We start from the raw sequence: 16,586 nt of genomic DNA on the forward strand, positions 1-16,586 counted from the left end.
TATCTTCCTCAAAGATAACATTACCAATATTACCCTTACCTTTTCTTCATAGACATCTCTTTCCTCTTGTTGATGAGCTTCATATTCAACAACAGTTAAGTTATCAAGGTACAAAACATATGCCGTGTGAAAACAACTATCATCCAAGTGATCTACAACATAAAATTTGTCATAGATGTTTTTGGTTATAAATCCCAGCGGGTGACATGCATGGCTCATTGTACGCCTGCAACAAATGTTCAACCAGTTAGATCACCTGCACCTATTAAGATCCCGGAAAACAGTGGCTTGTCTGATACTATCATATACTTTACTGTGATACAAGCTATGACAAAGATACTAATGAAACATGTTTTGAGCTTGTTTTGACTGATATGGCAGGGACCTTCGAGGACGCAAACTCATCAAAGGAACAACAATAACAACGGGAGAAGCAGAGTGCATTACCATACTAGAAGAAATCAAATGGATGGAAGACAAAGGGATTGGCAGTTTCTACGTTCGACGTGATGCAAAGAGTGCAATCACTTATCCGAATAATAATAATCACCGACTGTTTTGGTTTAATCAAACTATTTAGATGATTGCCAATTTGTTTTGAACAATTTTCATTTCTCAAGAATAGATAGTCAATAGAATTTTTCTATCTTTAACCGATAAAGTAGCAAAACATTGTAGTAGGAATAATACAACGAGCGAATGGTTAGGTGACAAATCCGACTTTCTCCTGAATATGTAATCTCTTCTTTAAAATGAAATCTATTATCTTAAACAAACAAAAAAAAGAGTTATAGGAAGTGATTCTATTTTTTCTTACCGGACACACCATAAACATCATCTTGGGCTCCTTCAATTTCATGGGCGACTAAAACTTTTCATGATCATGAAACAGATTCGCCTTGCAACAAGATAGACATGTATATTTCGAAAATTTTAAATTCGTTTTCTTATGGAGACTCGTGACTCATGAGTCTTTGAGTCACTAGAGGATTAGGTTTCGCAAAAAAAAAGAAAAAACATGTGGCAAGCTATTTATTTTATCAAAAATAATTCTAAGAAATGATTCTATTTTTTCTTATCGGTCACGCCGTAAACATCAAAGGTCTTGGGCACTTTAAATTTTACGGGCGACTGAAAATCTCTAAAAAAGAAAAAAAGAAAAAAAAAACGAATCCGCCTTGCATCAAATATTTTGAAAATTTTCAATTGGGTTTCTTTTGGAGACTCACGAGTCATTGGAGGATTAGGTTTCCCAAATAAAACCTTAGCGCGCGGTAAAACCCAAATTAGGAAGACAGTAATTATGTCGTGCTGCCCAATACTGTATCCGATGATTCGGTGATGAGGAGCATTTGTTTAAATTTCCTCCTCACTATAAATATTACAAATCAGCAAACCATCTAGAGAAACAAAACAGAAAGAACCAGTGAGAAAAAAGAAAGCAAATAATACTTTCTTCTTCTATATAATATATTTCTGGGGATTATTCCACCACTACTTTCTGTATTCTGGAAAATCCCAACCGAAAAGATACTACAGATTATCACTTTCCAATACTACTCAGATCTCCTGTCTTGATATAATTCTCGGGATTCATCCACTCACAGCCTCTTCTCTGAGACGTTCTTAACTCCCAGTTGTAAGTCCAATTTTGTTCTTTCAACTTCTACAGGATTTTAGTACTTTTTTTCTATCGACAAACCAAAAGTAGTACCACTTTTGTTTCTCTTTATCAATCATTATTGCAGTAGCATCTCTATCATTAGATCTGAATTTATCTACTACTTTTGTTCTCAATTGTCTAGAATTTGGAAAACAAGTGAAAATATGAAGAATTCAGTCTCAGACCAAAGTTTCTACATTGAGAGTGAAGATGAGGATGAGAGAGTATCGGAAAGAGACGGGGAAGAAGAAGGAAATGATTCTGATTCTTCCGATAATTCATCGGAAGGTAGTCAACAGCAAAACAGGCCTAGTTCTTACACCACTACTTGGCCACAGAGTTACAGGTAATTAAATAAAACACCATTAACCAATTACCTTTCATTATCTCTGTTTTATTCTCATTAATTATTATTCTATAAACTTATTAATTTCCACTTTTAAATGTGATTTTAATAAATTAGTGATTGGCCGAATTTCATAATTAGTATTTCGAATTCTGTACTGCATTGGATTCTTTGTTCTCACGGATTAATAAATTTTATAAACTAATCAAATAACTAAGTAAGAATTTGACTTAAATCTAATACCCCAATTGAAATAAAAAAATTGCAAGAAGATCGTTGCGTGAGTGCCAATGGCACATCGCATTGACGTCTGGATTTTGTGAACATCAGCATTCTAGGTGGCGCATTGTCATTCATAAAGTGTTCTTCTCCCAATAATTCAATGAATTTGTTTTTCTTATACCAATAAACAAATGAATTTCCAAATGATAAAATTCATAGACATTAAAATTGCTATAAGAGGTAAATAGTAAATTTTTGAAAATTTAATTGAATTGTATTTCCGTAATTGGATTATAATTAATTTGTTCCAATTACTTCAGGCAATCCATGGATATGTATGGTAGTTTAGCATCACCAAACATTGGATTTTTGGGAGGGACGCCTTCACTGTCTAAATTTGGAAGTTCCTTCTTATCCTCATCGTTAACAAGGCGACATACACCAGAGGTGCTCTCGAATTTGATTAAGCCTCTGTTGCCTACGCATGGCCAACAAACACCACAGAAACAAAGTTCTCATTCGTTACTTCCTCCTATTCCAAGTGGTAGAAAGTCATCTATACAGAAGATAGATATCCACTCGAGACCTTCATCTAAAGTCTCGCATGAAATACCGCTTCCTCGCCATAGCACTTATGGCCAATCTGTTATGAATGGTAAGTAGTACACTCTTCACTGCTGTATTCTTTTGACACATGCATAAGGTGGCAAGGGATGACTCATTTTGATAATTAGGACTTGATCATTTCTTGCTGAGTAATCTAATAATCATGTAACCACGAAATTAAAGAACCTGGTCAAATTAAATCAAATCAAAGAAAGAAAGAAAAACATCAAAAAGGAAATCTCGAACACGTGTGTGTGAGTTGAGTAAGCTCCGTAAACAACCGAGCTTACCCGACTTTTTTTTCAGTATTATCTGTCAGTTCAAGGATCATCTTTGATGCATAAGTATATGCGGCCACACGAAACCTAAAACAAAAAAAAAAAGTATCATTATGAATGTCAACATTAGGGAACATAACAGTACATCAAGTTGCTGTGTTGAAATGGGCACGGAACTTTGATGCATGTGTCCAACAACATTCAACACATGATCACATGGCCGAGATGTTTCATAAACGCGGAGAACAGTAAGTAACAATCAAAATCCCAATCAGGCTAATTCAATTCTATCCTTCTCTCATTATGTTGTCTCCTGATCCCAATAGCTGTCGTATCAATTGTTAGGTGAGGCTGCCAGAATAGTTTCTACCCCATTGCTCCCAGTTGATCATATGATTGTCCGATTACGATAAAAAGAACTGCATGTATGTATTCCCAGACTTTGTGAGAATTACTGTTAAGGGAAATAAGCTAATGGGAAATCATAGTTAGTCAAAAAAAAACGATTTGGTGTACATCCAACAGAAAAGACCTCGTTCTGTTTTTAGATCTCGGTCCACTTCCTCAGCTTGTTAATTGTTTTCTAGTGTCATCTTATTCCATTTAATGAAGCATGTTCTAAAGATTTTTTATATTAGTGACTAGTGTGAGTTGTGAACTGACCCTTATGCCTGAACAGTCCAAATCGTGCCCCGTCAGATCTGAAACGACACTAGATTTGTCATTTTTCTCACGATAATATCTCTTTTCAAATAAATATAATTCTTTGATGAAAAGTGTACTGGCATTGATCCACATTTTCACTTTTGTGGTGGTCCAGTAATTATTAATTTTACTGTTAAAGTAAAACTGTAATATATCTTCCATTTTTGCAGGAATTAATGTTCTGTGCGGAGTTGGAATATTGACGACACCGTATGCTGTACAACAAGGTGGATGGTGGGGATTATCTATACTTCTCATCTTCTCTATACTCTCTTTGTACACTGGAATTCTTTTGCGTTACTGCTTGGAAAGTGAACCTGGCCTTGAAACTTATCCCGATATTGGTCAAGCTGCTTTCGGCACTACCGGTCGTTTTATCATTTCTGTAAGTAGTTGTCGTGAAGTTAGTACATATGCTGCAGATGAATGTTGTTACCCTGGCTATTACATTACATTTCCATTGAATATTTTCATGGTCAATGCAGATTATATTATACGCTGAGTTATACGCTTGTTGTGTGGAATACATAATCCTCGAGGGCGATAACTTATCTTCATTATTCCCGAATGCGCATTTGAGTATCAGAGGTCTGGTGTTGAACTCACGTCATCTTTTTGCGGTGATCAGTACACTTGCTGTTCTCCCTACTGTTTGGCTTAAAGATCTCAGTCTTCTAAGTTACATATCAGCTGGAGGAGTAGTTGCTTCAGTTCTGGTAGTAGCTTGCTTGTTTTGGGTTGGAATTGTTGACAATGTTGGAATTCACAGTAAAGGGGTACCTCTTAATCTTGGTTCGCTTCCTGTTGCCATTGGTCTGTATGGTTACTGTTACTCTGGCCATGCTGTTTTTCCAAACATTTATACCTCTATGGCTAAGCCTAACCAGTACACATCGGTTCTCTTGACAAGGTATATCTGCCAAGAGATTTTACTTACAAAGTGATGAAATTGGGAGCTTTATTTGTTGATAACGAGCTTCGAATTACTAACTAAAACCTGATTCTTCCTTCGTGATTGCAGTTTTACTATTGTTACCTTGATGTATGGCGTGGTAGCAGTGATGGGATACAGTATGTTTGGTGAGTCAACACTGTCCCAGTTTACTCTTAACATGCCACAAGACTTGGTTGCTTCAAAAATCGCCCTCTGGACTACGGTATATCTCTTCTTTACATTATTAGATTGAGAATCACAATTGCTAAACCTGGAGTTGTTAACTTGTTTTGCAGTTTTCTTTTTAATTCTTTTGCAGGTAGTGAACCCATTCACCAAATATGCTCTAACCATGTCACCTGTAGCCATGTGTATCGAGGAGTTGATACCATCAAGCCATATGAAGTCGCCAATGTATTCAATCCTAATCAGAACATTATTGGTGTTCTCTACATTGTTTGTCGGACTGACCATTCCTTTCTTTGGTATGTTTCATTCTTTAATTATCCGTAGCTTATGCTGAAAAACATAAGTTATTTCAGCAGATTTTCATTTACCGAACACTATTAATGCCTTTCAGGTTTGGTCATGGCGTTGATTGGATCTTTATTGACAATGCTTGTTGTAAGTTTTTAACTGGATACAGTTATAAGTTTCTTTTCTTATCAATTGGTATGACAAATTTAGAGGGCATGAGTCGCATACAAATTTAGAGCTTTTAACTTTTGAGGATTGGCAGCTCACTATGTCTACAGAAATTTTCTGATAGAAAAACACATTTTTACATGCAGACTTTGATTCTTCCTTGTGTTTGCTTTCTGGGCATCTTAAGGAGTAAAGTGACATGGTTGCAGGTATTTCCATTATGCTCAAAACCTCTCCAATCTTGCATGTCATATTTGCAGTTCCTTTTTTTCTACTGTTTTATAAATCTTTATTTCTTGTTTGAACAGGGGTCACTCTGTATTATGATTATAATAGTCGGAGTTGTATCATCAACCTTCGGAACTATTTCGGCCATCTCCAAAATCATCGAAAACTTGAGTTGAAGATGCATAGCAGCAAGCAAGGCAGAGCATATTTATCGAAATTCACTTATATGGTTTTCATTTTCTTCCCCAGTTTCGATTGGATTCTGGACTTTGTAGCTCTTAAACATCTTAAGTTCTACCTCTTTTTTCCTTTGTTATTAGCAGTCACCGCAGTTGAAATCATCGATCGTTTTCACTAATACAAAATCAACTATTTTTTCTCTAGTGCTCCATTGAACAATGAAAACCTGGCAAGGAAATCATGAAGTGAATGAACTCTGAGCAATCCTTCTTAGACAGTTGAGACTGCTGAGCATTTACATTTTAATCATATTCCTTTTGATAACACCAAAAATAAAAAGTCAGTAAAGCATCTAGGCAGAGCGAATACTCTTCAAAAATCTAAACACTGACAACCAGATCTAACAAAAGAATTAATGTCGAAAATCTTTGGCCTTTATATGTTCTTGATGAAAGTACAATAAGAAAATCAAAAAAGTTACACAAAAGACATTCATATGTACAATCAATTACAAAATATAAACCCAAGTAAAATATAAACGGAGACATGGAGGTGATCAAAACAATAGCATTACCGAAAGCTCATATGATATATAGATAGTGTGCCGGTATGTAGCTATACCTCTCTAAGTTAGTAAATTTGTGTAAGCCTCTAGACCTTGGCTAGATAAGCAGTTCCTGAGTTTGTCTAACGCTCGATTCTCTAGCTGCCGGACCCTCTCTTTTGACAATCCAAATACGTCACCAATCTGCGCTAAAGACTTCTGTTCTCCATCTTCAATTCCGTAACGCAGTCGAATAATTCGCTTCTCCTTAGGCGGGAGAACACTTAGAAGATTACGCACATGCCGCCTCATGAGATCTTTCGAAACACCCTGTTCAGGGGTTTCAACCTTAGGGTCTGCGGTGACCGCCTGCAAACGTAAATTAAGAATTGATTTACGGGAGATTCCTCTTTTATCCTTATCAGCAAACCAGATTTTGTTTACGGGGAAGTTGATATGTTAGATTATCGTTTTTCTCCAAAAAAAAATATTTCGAAAGAAACAAATCAATACCTGGAAGGTGGTAGCTTGATCCGACCATATTGGCCTTTGCATAGAGAGGGGAGTTTTTGTGGTAATTAGCAATCTTTCCAACTTCCCAACAGTAAAGCCAACCTGTTTTGCTATCTCCTCATTTGTTGGTTGATGTCCCTCTTTAATGAGAACCTCCTTAGCATTTTTCACTTGTCTTAGGGCATTATATACATTCTCCTGAAAACAGTATTTGTATTATAAAAATGACTGCAACTAAATGATGGAGCACAGAAACAGAATTGAGGTTGAGAAAGGTAACACGTGAGGTAGTTACCGGTAAACGAATTGACTTAGAGTGGTGAAAGATAGCCTTCCTAACTGACTGTCTTATCCACCAGTATGCATATGTAGAAAATCTGCAACCTGCATGAGGCTTGAATTTCTCTAGGCTCTTTATAAGGCCTTTACTTCCTTCCTACAAAATGAGAGAAACATACAATCTTTAGAGTTACTAGCACGGATAAATGTTTGGGTGATTTGGTCACACATACCAGAGCACAATTGGCATCACTAAAATATACATACAACACAAGTATAAACATCAAAAAAGAAAGAGAATCATTTCAACCTATGTTTTGTTTCTATATTCATTAATCTAAAAACTTATTCTCAAGTTTTAAAGCTGACCTGCAATAAATCCTGAAGGTTCATACCCTTCCCCTGATAATTCTTAGCCACATGCACCACCATACGGAAGTTGGAATAAATCATTTTCTCTCGACTTCTATGACCTGAATGCAGATGCAACTGTAGAGTCGCACAAGACATCCCAACAGCTTCAGCCCATTCAACTACTGTTGGTTCACGATCAAATTGAGACTGAAGCCTCTGCTTCACTTCCTCTAATCTTGTCAACTCCTGTTCAATAATACATAAGTAGAACAAAACTGAATTTTAGTAACCTATCAAACAGTGTCAATATAATTCGTATGTAAGTGTCTCAACGACATACCTGAACTTGAATGAACAATTCTTTTTCTTCCTTTGCGGTCAAAAGTTGTCTGGCCTCAGCACCCGACAGGAAAAGCCGGAGTGGATCACTCAGATCAATGAGTGACGTTTTGTGATGCTTGTCTGTTGTCCTTAAACTAGAAATCTCATCACCCAAGAGAGCCGACTTTGGAGCTCTGCGTTTCTTAGATTGCCTCTCAAGAAGCCGTGTGGATCTTACTATCTTTTCTTTCTCAGGAGGAGATATATCATTCATTCCAAAACTGTAAGAGGTCTCAAAATTAATGAAAAAGAATAAAAAGATGATGCATAGAGATAGGAGATTGCTAGACAAAAGAGCATATAACATCAAGTGAACCAAACCTTGGAATCAATTCATTAGCATTGTGTAAATGTGAATTAGAATCCACAATTAAAGAGGAAGCTTGTTTAGAGACTAGTACAGCTTGCTTAGCAAGCGCAAGTAAATCACATGCTTTAACATGCAGCTCCTCATCTGCATCGGATGACATAGACTGCATGTCCAAGGACGAAGCTTTATTTTCCCTTTGTGATGGCGGTGATCTGCAATACAAATTGGCACAAACACAAGTTGAGTGACTGAAAACAGTACGTAGGATTAAAAGGTCATATTCTCCAAATACAAATGCTTGATTAAGTGAGTGACAGGAAATGGGCCTGATTTATCTTACAAATACCATAAACCAGGAGAGTAAAGCAACTGGCGTTCAAAGTCTTTGAGATATTTGTCAGATGCCTCAGATCCGCGCTCTCTCTTTTCTTGATTGAGTGATGTGTCATTATCTATCTGTGTCCTATCCAATGCTGTCTAAACAAGCAAAAGTTAAACTCCAACAAAATGGACAGACCACTATGATGCATAAACAAGAAAGCGAACCATACACTTGACCATCAACTGTTAATATATGAGTTATGTGTCAAATCCAAGTTGCATAAGATAAAAACTTTCAGCATGAGTTGTCACATTGTTCAACCATCACCTCTTAAAGTCGTTTAAGATAATATTGAACAGATAGGAACCTAATAAAGCCTTACCTTGTATGGTTTTTCCTCACGTAAGTGCAGTAAGGACCTAAGATCATCACGCTGCTCTTGCAGGACGGAGGCAGGGAAGTGTCTAGTTGTCGATGTTGTTTGTACAGCGGTAACTGCAAGAGCTGCTTGCTCATGAAGGACCGCAACTGCAAAATCAAAAGGTAAACTGAGTAACAGTGTCTCCCCATGTAAAGGCTTTTAAAAAATGTCAACAGTCATCAGTTAAGTATGAGAAACAAAAAATACAGAACAATAACCTATATTTCAATCAAGGACCACTATTTAACTATATCCAGTATGAAATAAAACATGAGCTAAGAAACTTGGTTTTGAAGTAAATAAAGTTTCCCAAGATTCCCCACTGCTAAGACACTTATCTGAAATCAATCTATGCATTGTGAATTGCTGACACGGGTACCAGTTGTACCTATATAGCACGTCAGGATGAAAGGATTGGAGTTACATTTCCAGGAATTTGATTCATGTAGGAAATGAGAATCACAAACCTACCTTCCTTGGGTGTTCTATCATGTCAGATAGTTCTATATCAGCCAAAATCCGCATACCAAAACACGAAATTTCAATGGGATTGGAGATGCATTGATTCCAATCCGGCTCTCCAAAATGTCTTTTAACTCCGACTTTAATTACATATTAAGGAAAATGTCCCCCCTCCTTATATCTTAATTATGGTAAGCTATCTTGTAATACACATCCTCATTTGCTTTGATTTTCATTCATCACTAATTTTTTAAAACACATAAATCGATAATAACGATCTCATAAATTAGATTCCTGGGGAAGCAAGCTTAGAGAAATCAATAACCTCAATAATTTATTCTAGTTCAGAGTTCAGCAAAGGGTTTTCTTCTAAATTCTACAAAACCCCAAATCTAAAACCGTTATCTAAAAAAAAAAAAACTTGACAAGTAAAGAGTAACGAAACAGATAAAACCAAACAGAAGAGAAATCGTGGGTAGTGTGATGATACCAGAGAGAGGATGAGCATTTCTGAGCTGATGTTTTGAAGGTATGAATGGAGGAGAAGAAAGTAAATTTCGACCTGCCTCCATTGTTGGTCTTCTTCTTCTACTTCTGATTCCTTTTACTACATGAGATTTCGTAAGATGCTACTAGTTCAGTGCCAGTGCTATTTCAGTTACGAGTAGATAAAATTTGTGTAAACACTTCCAAGCCTTTCAAAATCAGAAGTCACTTCTCTAGAAGATGAGGTTGCTGTATTATAAAAAGCTGGGGTACCCGTTAGTAAACCAAATTTTTAAAATTAAGGAATTAGGCCTTTGACCTTTGCAATACGGGAAAGTCCCCTAGTTAGCAATTCGGGATACCCTGAGGAGTTCGAGACGGCATATGTTCAGAAATTATACGGATTTGGGACAGGTTGGATTCAGTTAAAAAGTCGGTCAATAATACAGAATACGGTAATAGTTCGGAACGGTATACGTGCGTGTATAATTCGTTTTACAGATATAAGTTCGGAATTGGAAATTCGACATACATCAAATTAATCGAAAGGACATTTTTAGGGTTATGGTGAACAAAAATATGATATTTGACCAATTGTTATATTATATAGATAATACACAGAAGATTATTCAAAAACAAACAAACAGCTCACTGGTTGGAGTCTTACTTGACAACTTCGAACGAATTTTAAGCAAATCCGAATTATTCACGAAAAATTCGAACTTCCTATATGATGCGCGTATCTGGTTCGGTATTCCAATAGTTCGCTCGTATCATATGGATTCAGACAGTTCGGTACGATTCGGGAATCATTCGCGAATGATTCGTCGAATGACTAACTAGGGTCTGACCCGGTCCCTACCTGAATCCAGCCAGTCGGACTGGCAAACCAGTTAGACCCAACTATATAACTATACCATTACAAATCTTGGTGGTAGGGATTGAACCATGATTTCCTCCTTTATCAATTAGTTTTTTTAGATAAAATAAGAATGTATTCCAATTAGGAAGTTTCAGAGGTAAATATCCATGTTTAGCAAAGGAACAATCTAATGAGAAAAATTACAATACTCCTCGAGTTTTTCATTTCTAATTCTTTTGAGATGTTATTGGTTCTTCCAACTTGAATTACTCTTCAAGATTCAAAAGTAGATAAATGCGATTTACTTCTCTAATAAGATTTTTTATTTTCCAATCTGACAGTAAAATGATTTGTTGTGATATATTGAATTACAACTTCTGCATCAGCTGCAATGGGTATCTTGTTGATGTTTGAGTTTTATCCCAACTTAATGCTTTTTGTGCTGTCATCTCTACATTAGATTCCAATTGCATATGTTCCTTTACCCCATCCATATCCACCTACACCATCACACATGACCATGCCAGTACCCGAATTGTCAGTGAAGTAATCAAATGAAGCATCAACATTAATTTTAAATGCATTAGCACTCCCAAACACTGCTGACGTTGTTAATATTAATATATAAACACAAAATTGGCTGACTAGAAATGATATGTTCAATTTGATCAAAATTATTCAAGTGAAAGTTAATTTTGGAAATAGAGTTGATAGGCTTGAGAAATTTATCAATTAGGTTGAATGGTGAAGACTACAATAACATGAAATGAGGTGCCCATAGGCTCGCAGATCAACTAAATTCCCTTGGGTTGACAAAACTGAAAGCTAAATAGTTCTCCGATGGTTGATGTGCTTGCTTCATATATGTCATAATTATTAACATTTTTTCTTGAAAATAACCTGTCTGAATATCTAGATGGAGGCCAACTTTTCCATATATTCATAAAATTGAAAACAAAGTAGAACTTATTATAGCCGAAAAAGTAAAAATAACTGTACCAAATTTGGACAATTGCGATTGGCACTTGTGCATTTTTAATCTGCATCTCGTCTCTGATCTTAAATTATGATAACCGTTTCAGCAAACGTGATTTAAATTCATATTTGTCGAAGCATAATTTTTTGAATCCACCTCATTGATATTTTTGAATCCTCAAGTACACGAATTGATTTGATCAGTACGCGAACTGGTATATTTGTAAGAGGTTCCTAGACATTTTTTGTAACTTGAGTACACGAACTGATTTGGAGAATTCGGGAACTTATGGATACGAAAGGTTCCTGAATTCCGAGACGAAAAATTGTTCACAGATTGTTGTAGACAGTTCCTAACTGTTTCAGTACTGGGAGTTATTGAACTCCATGAATGCTGGATAAAATAACAAAAAAAAAAATTGATAACCACTTGGTGAACAAAGCTTTTTTTGACAAATATGTTGTTGCATATTCGTATTTGTAATGCAACAACTTCTCAAATGCTTTCATGATCAATCTATGTTGAGAAGTTGAGCTTGCTTGGTATCAAAGAAATTGGTAAACATGGGAAATAGTTCACGAACTCAGCTTTGATTGTGAGCTACCTAGCCTTGTTCATCATTGTTAATAGATTACTCTCTGCAAACTAGAATCTTAATCCTTAAGACTGAAAATGCGGGGGTACAACAACCTCACCCAATATTTGGATTAGCAAGTTGTATGGACTAACTCCAATATACTTTCTAGAGAACCAACTAGACAGTCAGACTCAATCTAGAGAAAAGTATATCGAGGAGTTAATATCTCAATCTCTTGATTTGATCTTTACTCAAGCAAATAGAAATCTGCGAGTCTTTATCAAATACAAGGATAAAAACTTGGATGGTACCAAAGACCAATATCCAAGGATCAATCAATTTCCAATCAACAACCAAAGGTTGGATTTCAAAATTGATCGATACAACGCATAACCTGTGATATTTCAATCATATAACAAAATATAATGCGGAATAGAAATAACACAGACACCAGAAGTTTTGTTAACGAGGAAACCGCAAATACAGAAAAACCCCGGGATCTAGTCCAGATTGAACACCACACTGTATTAAGCCGCTACAGACACTAGCCTACTACAAACTAACTTCGGTTTGGACTGTAGTTGAAACCTAATCAATCTCACACTGATTCAAGGTACAATTTCACTCCTTACGTCTCTGATCCCAGCAGGATACTACGCACTTGATTCCCTTAGCTGATCTCACCCACAACTAAGAGTTGCTACGACCCAAAGTCGAAGACTTGATAAACAAATTTGTCTCCAAAAAAGTCTATAGAATTGTATAAATCTGTCTCCCACAGAAATACCCAAGAGTTTTTTGTTCCGTCTTTTGATAAATCAAGGTGAACAAGAACTAATTCATAAACCGGACTTATATTCCCGAAGAACAGCCTAGTATTATCAATCACCTCACAATAATCTAAATCGTATGGTAGCGAAACTAGATATTGTGGAATCACAAATGATGAGACGAAGATGTTTGTGATTTCTTTTTATCTTGCCCTATCGGAGATATAATCTCAACCCAATTATTCAATTGAACTCGTACAATATAAAATGGCAAGATCTGATCGCTCAACTACAAGAAAAGTAATTTCGTCTGTCTTCACAACCCCAATGAAGTCTTTCAGTCGTTAACCTACAGGGTCTCGAGAAGAAACCTAAGGTTAAAGGAGAATCGACTCTAGCAAACCAACTAGTATCACACAGGAGGTGTGGGGATTAGTTTTTCCAGATGCTAAATGTCTCCTTTATATAGTTTCCAAATCATGGTTTGCAATCTAAGTTACCTTGGTAACAAAACATTCAATATTCACCGTTAGATGAAAAACCCGGTTCAACCAAGCTAATATCTTTCAACTGTTAGATCGAAATTTAGCTTGTCACACACACAAATGAAATGCATTCATTTAGGTTTGATTAACCGTACCTAAACGTGTACTTAGTTGGTTCACAAATAGTTAACCAATGGTTAGCCATATGAGCACTTTTATATTAATCGTATTCATCTTTCTCATAACTAGTTCAAATGACTCATAAGAACTAGTTGAAGAGTTGTTCAATTGCTTAGGTCTTTATTCATAGACACAATTGAAACAAAATTGGTTTGATCCACTTGAATCAATTCATGAACAATATAGCCACGGTTTGCAAAGATTGCATTCCTTATAATTTATTGTTTTAAGTTCATGAACTACCGATTTGAGATATCACCAGCTTGAGTACGCGTACGGGTATGTTTACCTTAGCTACCGGATTTGAGTTTACAAACTCAACAAAAAATTTCGGTTCGAAAACTTCCGTGAGTATGCGTACCTAAGGTGACTGGTTTACAAGGTTGCAAACTACAAACTCAGCAGAAATTTTCGGTGGAAAACTTCTGGAAGTACGCATACGGGTACGCGTACCCAACCTGTCTCCTTCACCAATACCGCATGCACACATATGCACGCACTTGGCTTCTGGTACATGGATTTATACAGTAATGTGCGAACACACTATAAATGCTTATATACATATATGGTAATCTCAACTCTACATTTCAATCATTGAAACATTCTTCTATAATGTTATAACAATCGTTATTCACGACTATCGTCATCAAAGTATTGATCATCCCTGATCCATAATTTTATGTATTACTGTGAGGCTGCGTAATACATCTTATGTTGAGCACTATACAACTGAGTTTATTTATTAGCTTAGTTGGTGTTCCGTGAGATATGTTATGTCAAGCATATTGAACTAAATTAATCATTTTGTTTGGTTTTTTAGTTATTGCTCCGTAAGTTTTCTTATGTCGAGCAAAACAAATGACAATTAAATTGATTACTTTTGTAATTAGTTTGGTTGTGTATTCCAATTAGATTAATTACGGGTTCTCTTGTTATTAATCTAGTTGAGTATTTTCTTGTCTCCATAAGTTCTCTTATGTTGAGCATAATCAATTGAATTGATCACATCTTGTGTTTAATTTGATTGCGTATTCCGATTAAATTAATCATGGTTTTACTTGTGATTAATTTGATTGAGTTTTTCGAATATAAAAAATCATTCTCATGGTTTTTGGTGTCCAATAAAATCCTTCTTTTCTTTTGAAATTAAGGTCGCTCTTGTTGTTCTTTCGGGAATGACATCAAATGGGGGAGAGTTTTTGAACTTGTGCTTAATGGCCATATCTTGAGGGGTGTGCGGCTGTGGAATTTCAGAGGGGTTATCTTGTATCTTTAAACTCCTTGATGAATGCATTTAGCTTCGGCTTTATGGTTGCATCTAAATTAGTTGGTATGTATTTTTTCCTTTTGTCATGAAATGTCTCTCTCGGAAATTTCATTATGATCCCTTTCTTGTACCTTTGCCAATTTTATTGACAAAAAGGGGGAGAATTAATATGTAGTCCATACTACAAATACATATGGTTTTCGGATCATTATGTAAAGGGGAGTGATTTCCATGTGAGATGGAGTATTGACAAAGGGGGAGTGATACATATCACCATAGTATTATTGTTGAAGTTGTGATACAATTGAACTTTGACGTCGTGTAATAATACTATGACACTGTATAACAATGATCGAGAACTATGTTTTCTCATTGTTATAGCTACGTATCTTCAACAGCGGTGATGCTAAACTTACAACCTTTGGGATGTCCCCACCTTAACACTCCCATATGAAATGGTCTAAACATCTTCTAGCAAGCTTATGGGTTCTGCTTTGCAGTATTGTTCTCTGGGCTTTGAAGCATATCATTTCTTATTTGAAGCCTGAAAGATCTCAACTACACACAAAATATCTTGTTTAGTAAAAGAGAAACCTTAAGATTCCTAGAAAGTTGGTTTTTTTCTCTCCCAATCATCGTGCTTGTGCAATCATTAACAGTTGGTTTTAGGTTTTGTTTCCTCGCATTTTTTTTTCACGAATAAGTTTGTTAGTTTTGTGAGAAAAAACATACATTCCTCTCGTTTGAGGAATTGTGGTTTGGAGCAAAATTATAGGAGAGAGAGAAACTAGAAATTGAGGTCCCGTACGCTTCTAACTTAAGGAAGGTTTCGTCAAAAGAGAAGATGTTTGCTCTTCGGTAAGCTCAAAAGAGTTATGATGGTTCATATTTTATTGATCAAAAAATAAATAATTAAAAGGGTAAATATGACAATCCATCCCCACAATACAATCCACATAATCACCATATCATGTTTTCATAACAATGGCCCACCTTGTTGACCGGATGGTTGCGTCAATAGAACCGCCACCTTTGTTTCGTATGATCCTATGGTTCTTACTCTAACTAGAATTATGAATCCGTTTAGAGAACAATAAATCACCCTCTATATATACCTGATTGGTTTATGTAAGGGGGAGTGATTTCCATGTGAGATGGAGTATTGACAAAGGGGGAGTGATACATATCACCATAGTATTATTGTTGAATTGAGAAACTAGAAATTGATTGTCAATACTCAATCTTCACGGATCTTCAGCAAACGTGATTTAAATTCATAGTTGTCGAAGCATAAATTTTTGAATCCACCTCATTGATATTTTTGAATCCTCAAGTACACGAATTGATTTGATCAGTACGCGAACTGGTATATTTGTAAGAGGTTCCTAGACATTTTTTGTAACTTGAGTACACGAACTGATTTGGAGAATTCGGGAACTTATGGATACGAAAGGTTCCTGAATTCCGAGACTTTTGAATCCACCTCATTGATATTTTTGAATCCTCAAGTACACGAATTGATTTGATCAGTACGCGAACTGGTATATTTGTAAGAGGTTCCTAGACATTTTTTGTAACTTGAGTACACGA

General features: G+C 35.9%; 2 protein-coding genes across 2 annotated transcripts; one reads left to right on the forward strand and one right to left on the reverse strand.

The window, feature by feature from the left end:
• The first annotated feature begins 1,388 nt into the window (after nt 1-1,388).
• LOC113298649 (amino acid transporter AVT1C-like) lies at nt 1,389-6,010 on the forward strand. Its single transcript, XM_026547439.1, has 10 exons — nt 1,389-1,639; nt 1,806-2,009; nt 2,552-2,886; nt 3,991-4,205; nt 4,306-4,730; nt 4,842-4,977; nt 5,074-5,239; nt 5,335-5,378; nt 5,546-5,608; nt 5,708-6,010. Exons 2-10 carry the CDS (start codon nt 1,828-1,830, stop codon nt 5,801-5,803), a joined length of 1,662 nt encoding a protein of 553 aa, XP_026403224.1. The 5' UTR covers nt 1,389-1,639; nt 1,806-1,827; the 3' UTR covers nt 5,804-6,010.
• A 209-nt stretch (nt 6,011-6,219) lies between these two features.
• LOC113298650 (RNA polymerase sigma factor sigF, chloroplastic-like) lies at nt 6,220-10,106 on the reverse strand. The gene is made up of 9 exons (XM_026547440.1): nt 9,884-10,106; nt 8,893-9,038; nt 8,529-8,665; nt 8,200-8,400; nt 7,838-8,099; nt 7,513-7,743; nt 7,160-7,300; nt 6,865-7,062; nt 6,220-6,720 (listed from the first exon to the last, which is right to left on the reverse strand). Exons 1-9 carry the CDS (start codon nt 9,963-9,965, stop codon nt 6,433-6,435), a joined length of 1,686 nt encoding a protein of 561 aa, XP_026403225.1. The 5' UTR covers nt 9,966-10,106; the 3' UTR covers nt 6,220-6,432.
• Between the last annotated feature and the right edge of the window lie 6,480 nt (nt 10,107-16,586).

The sequence above is a fragment of the Papaver somniferum genome, chromosome 7, assembly GCF_003573695.1.
Source record: "Papaver somniferum cultivar HN1 chromosome 7, ASM357369v1, whole genome shotgun sequence".
NCBI classification, from domain to species: domain Eukaryota; kingdom Viridiplantae; phylum Streptophyta; class Magnoliopsida; order Ranunculales; family Papaveraceae; genus Papaver; species Papaver somniferum.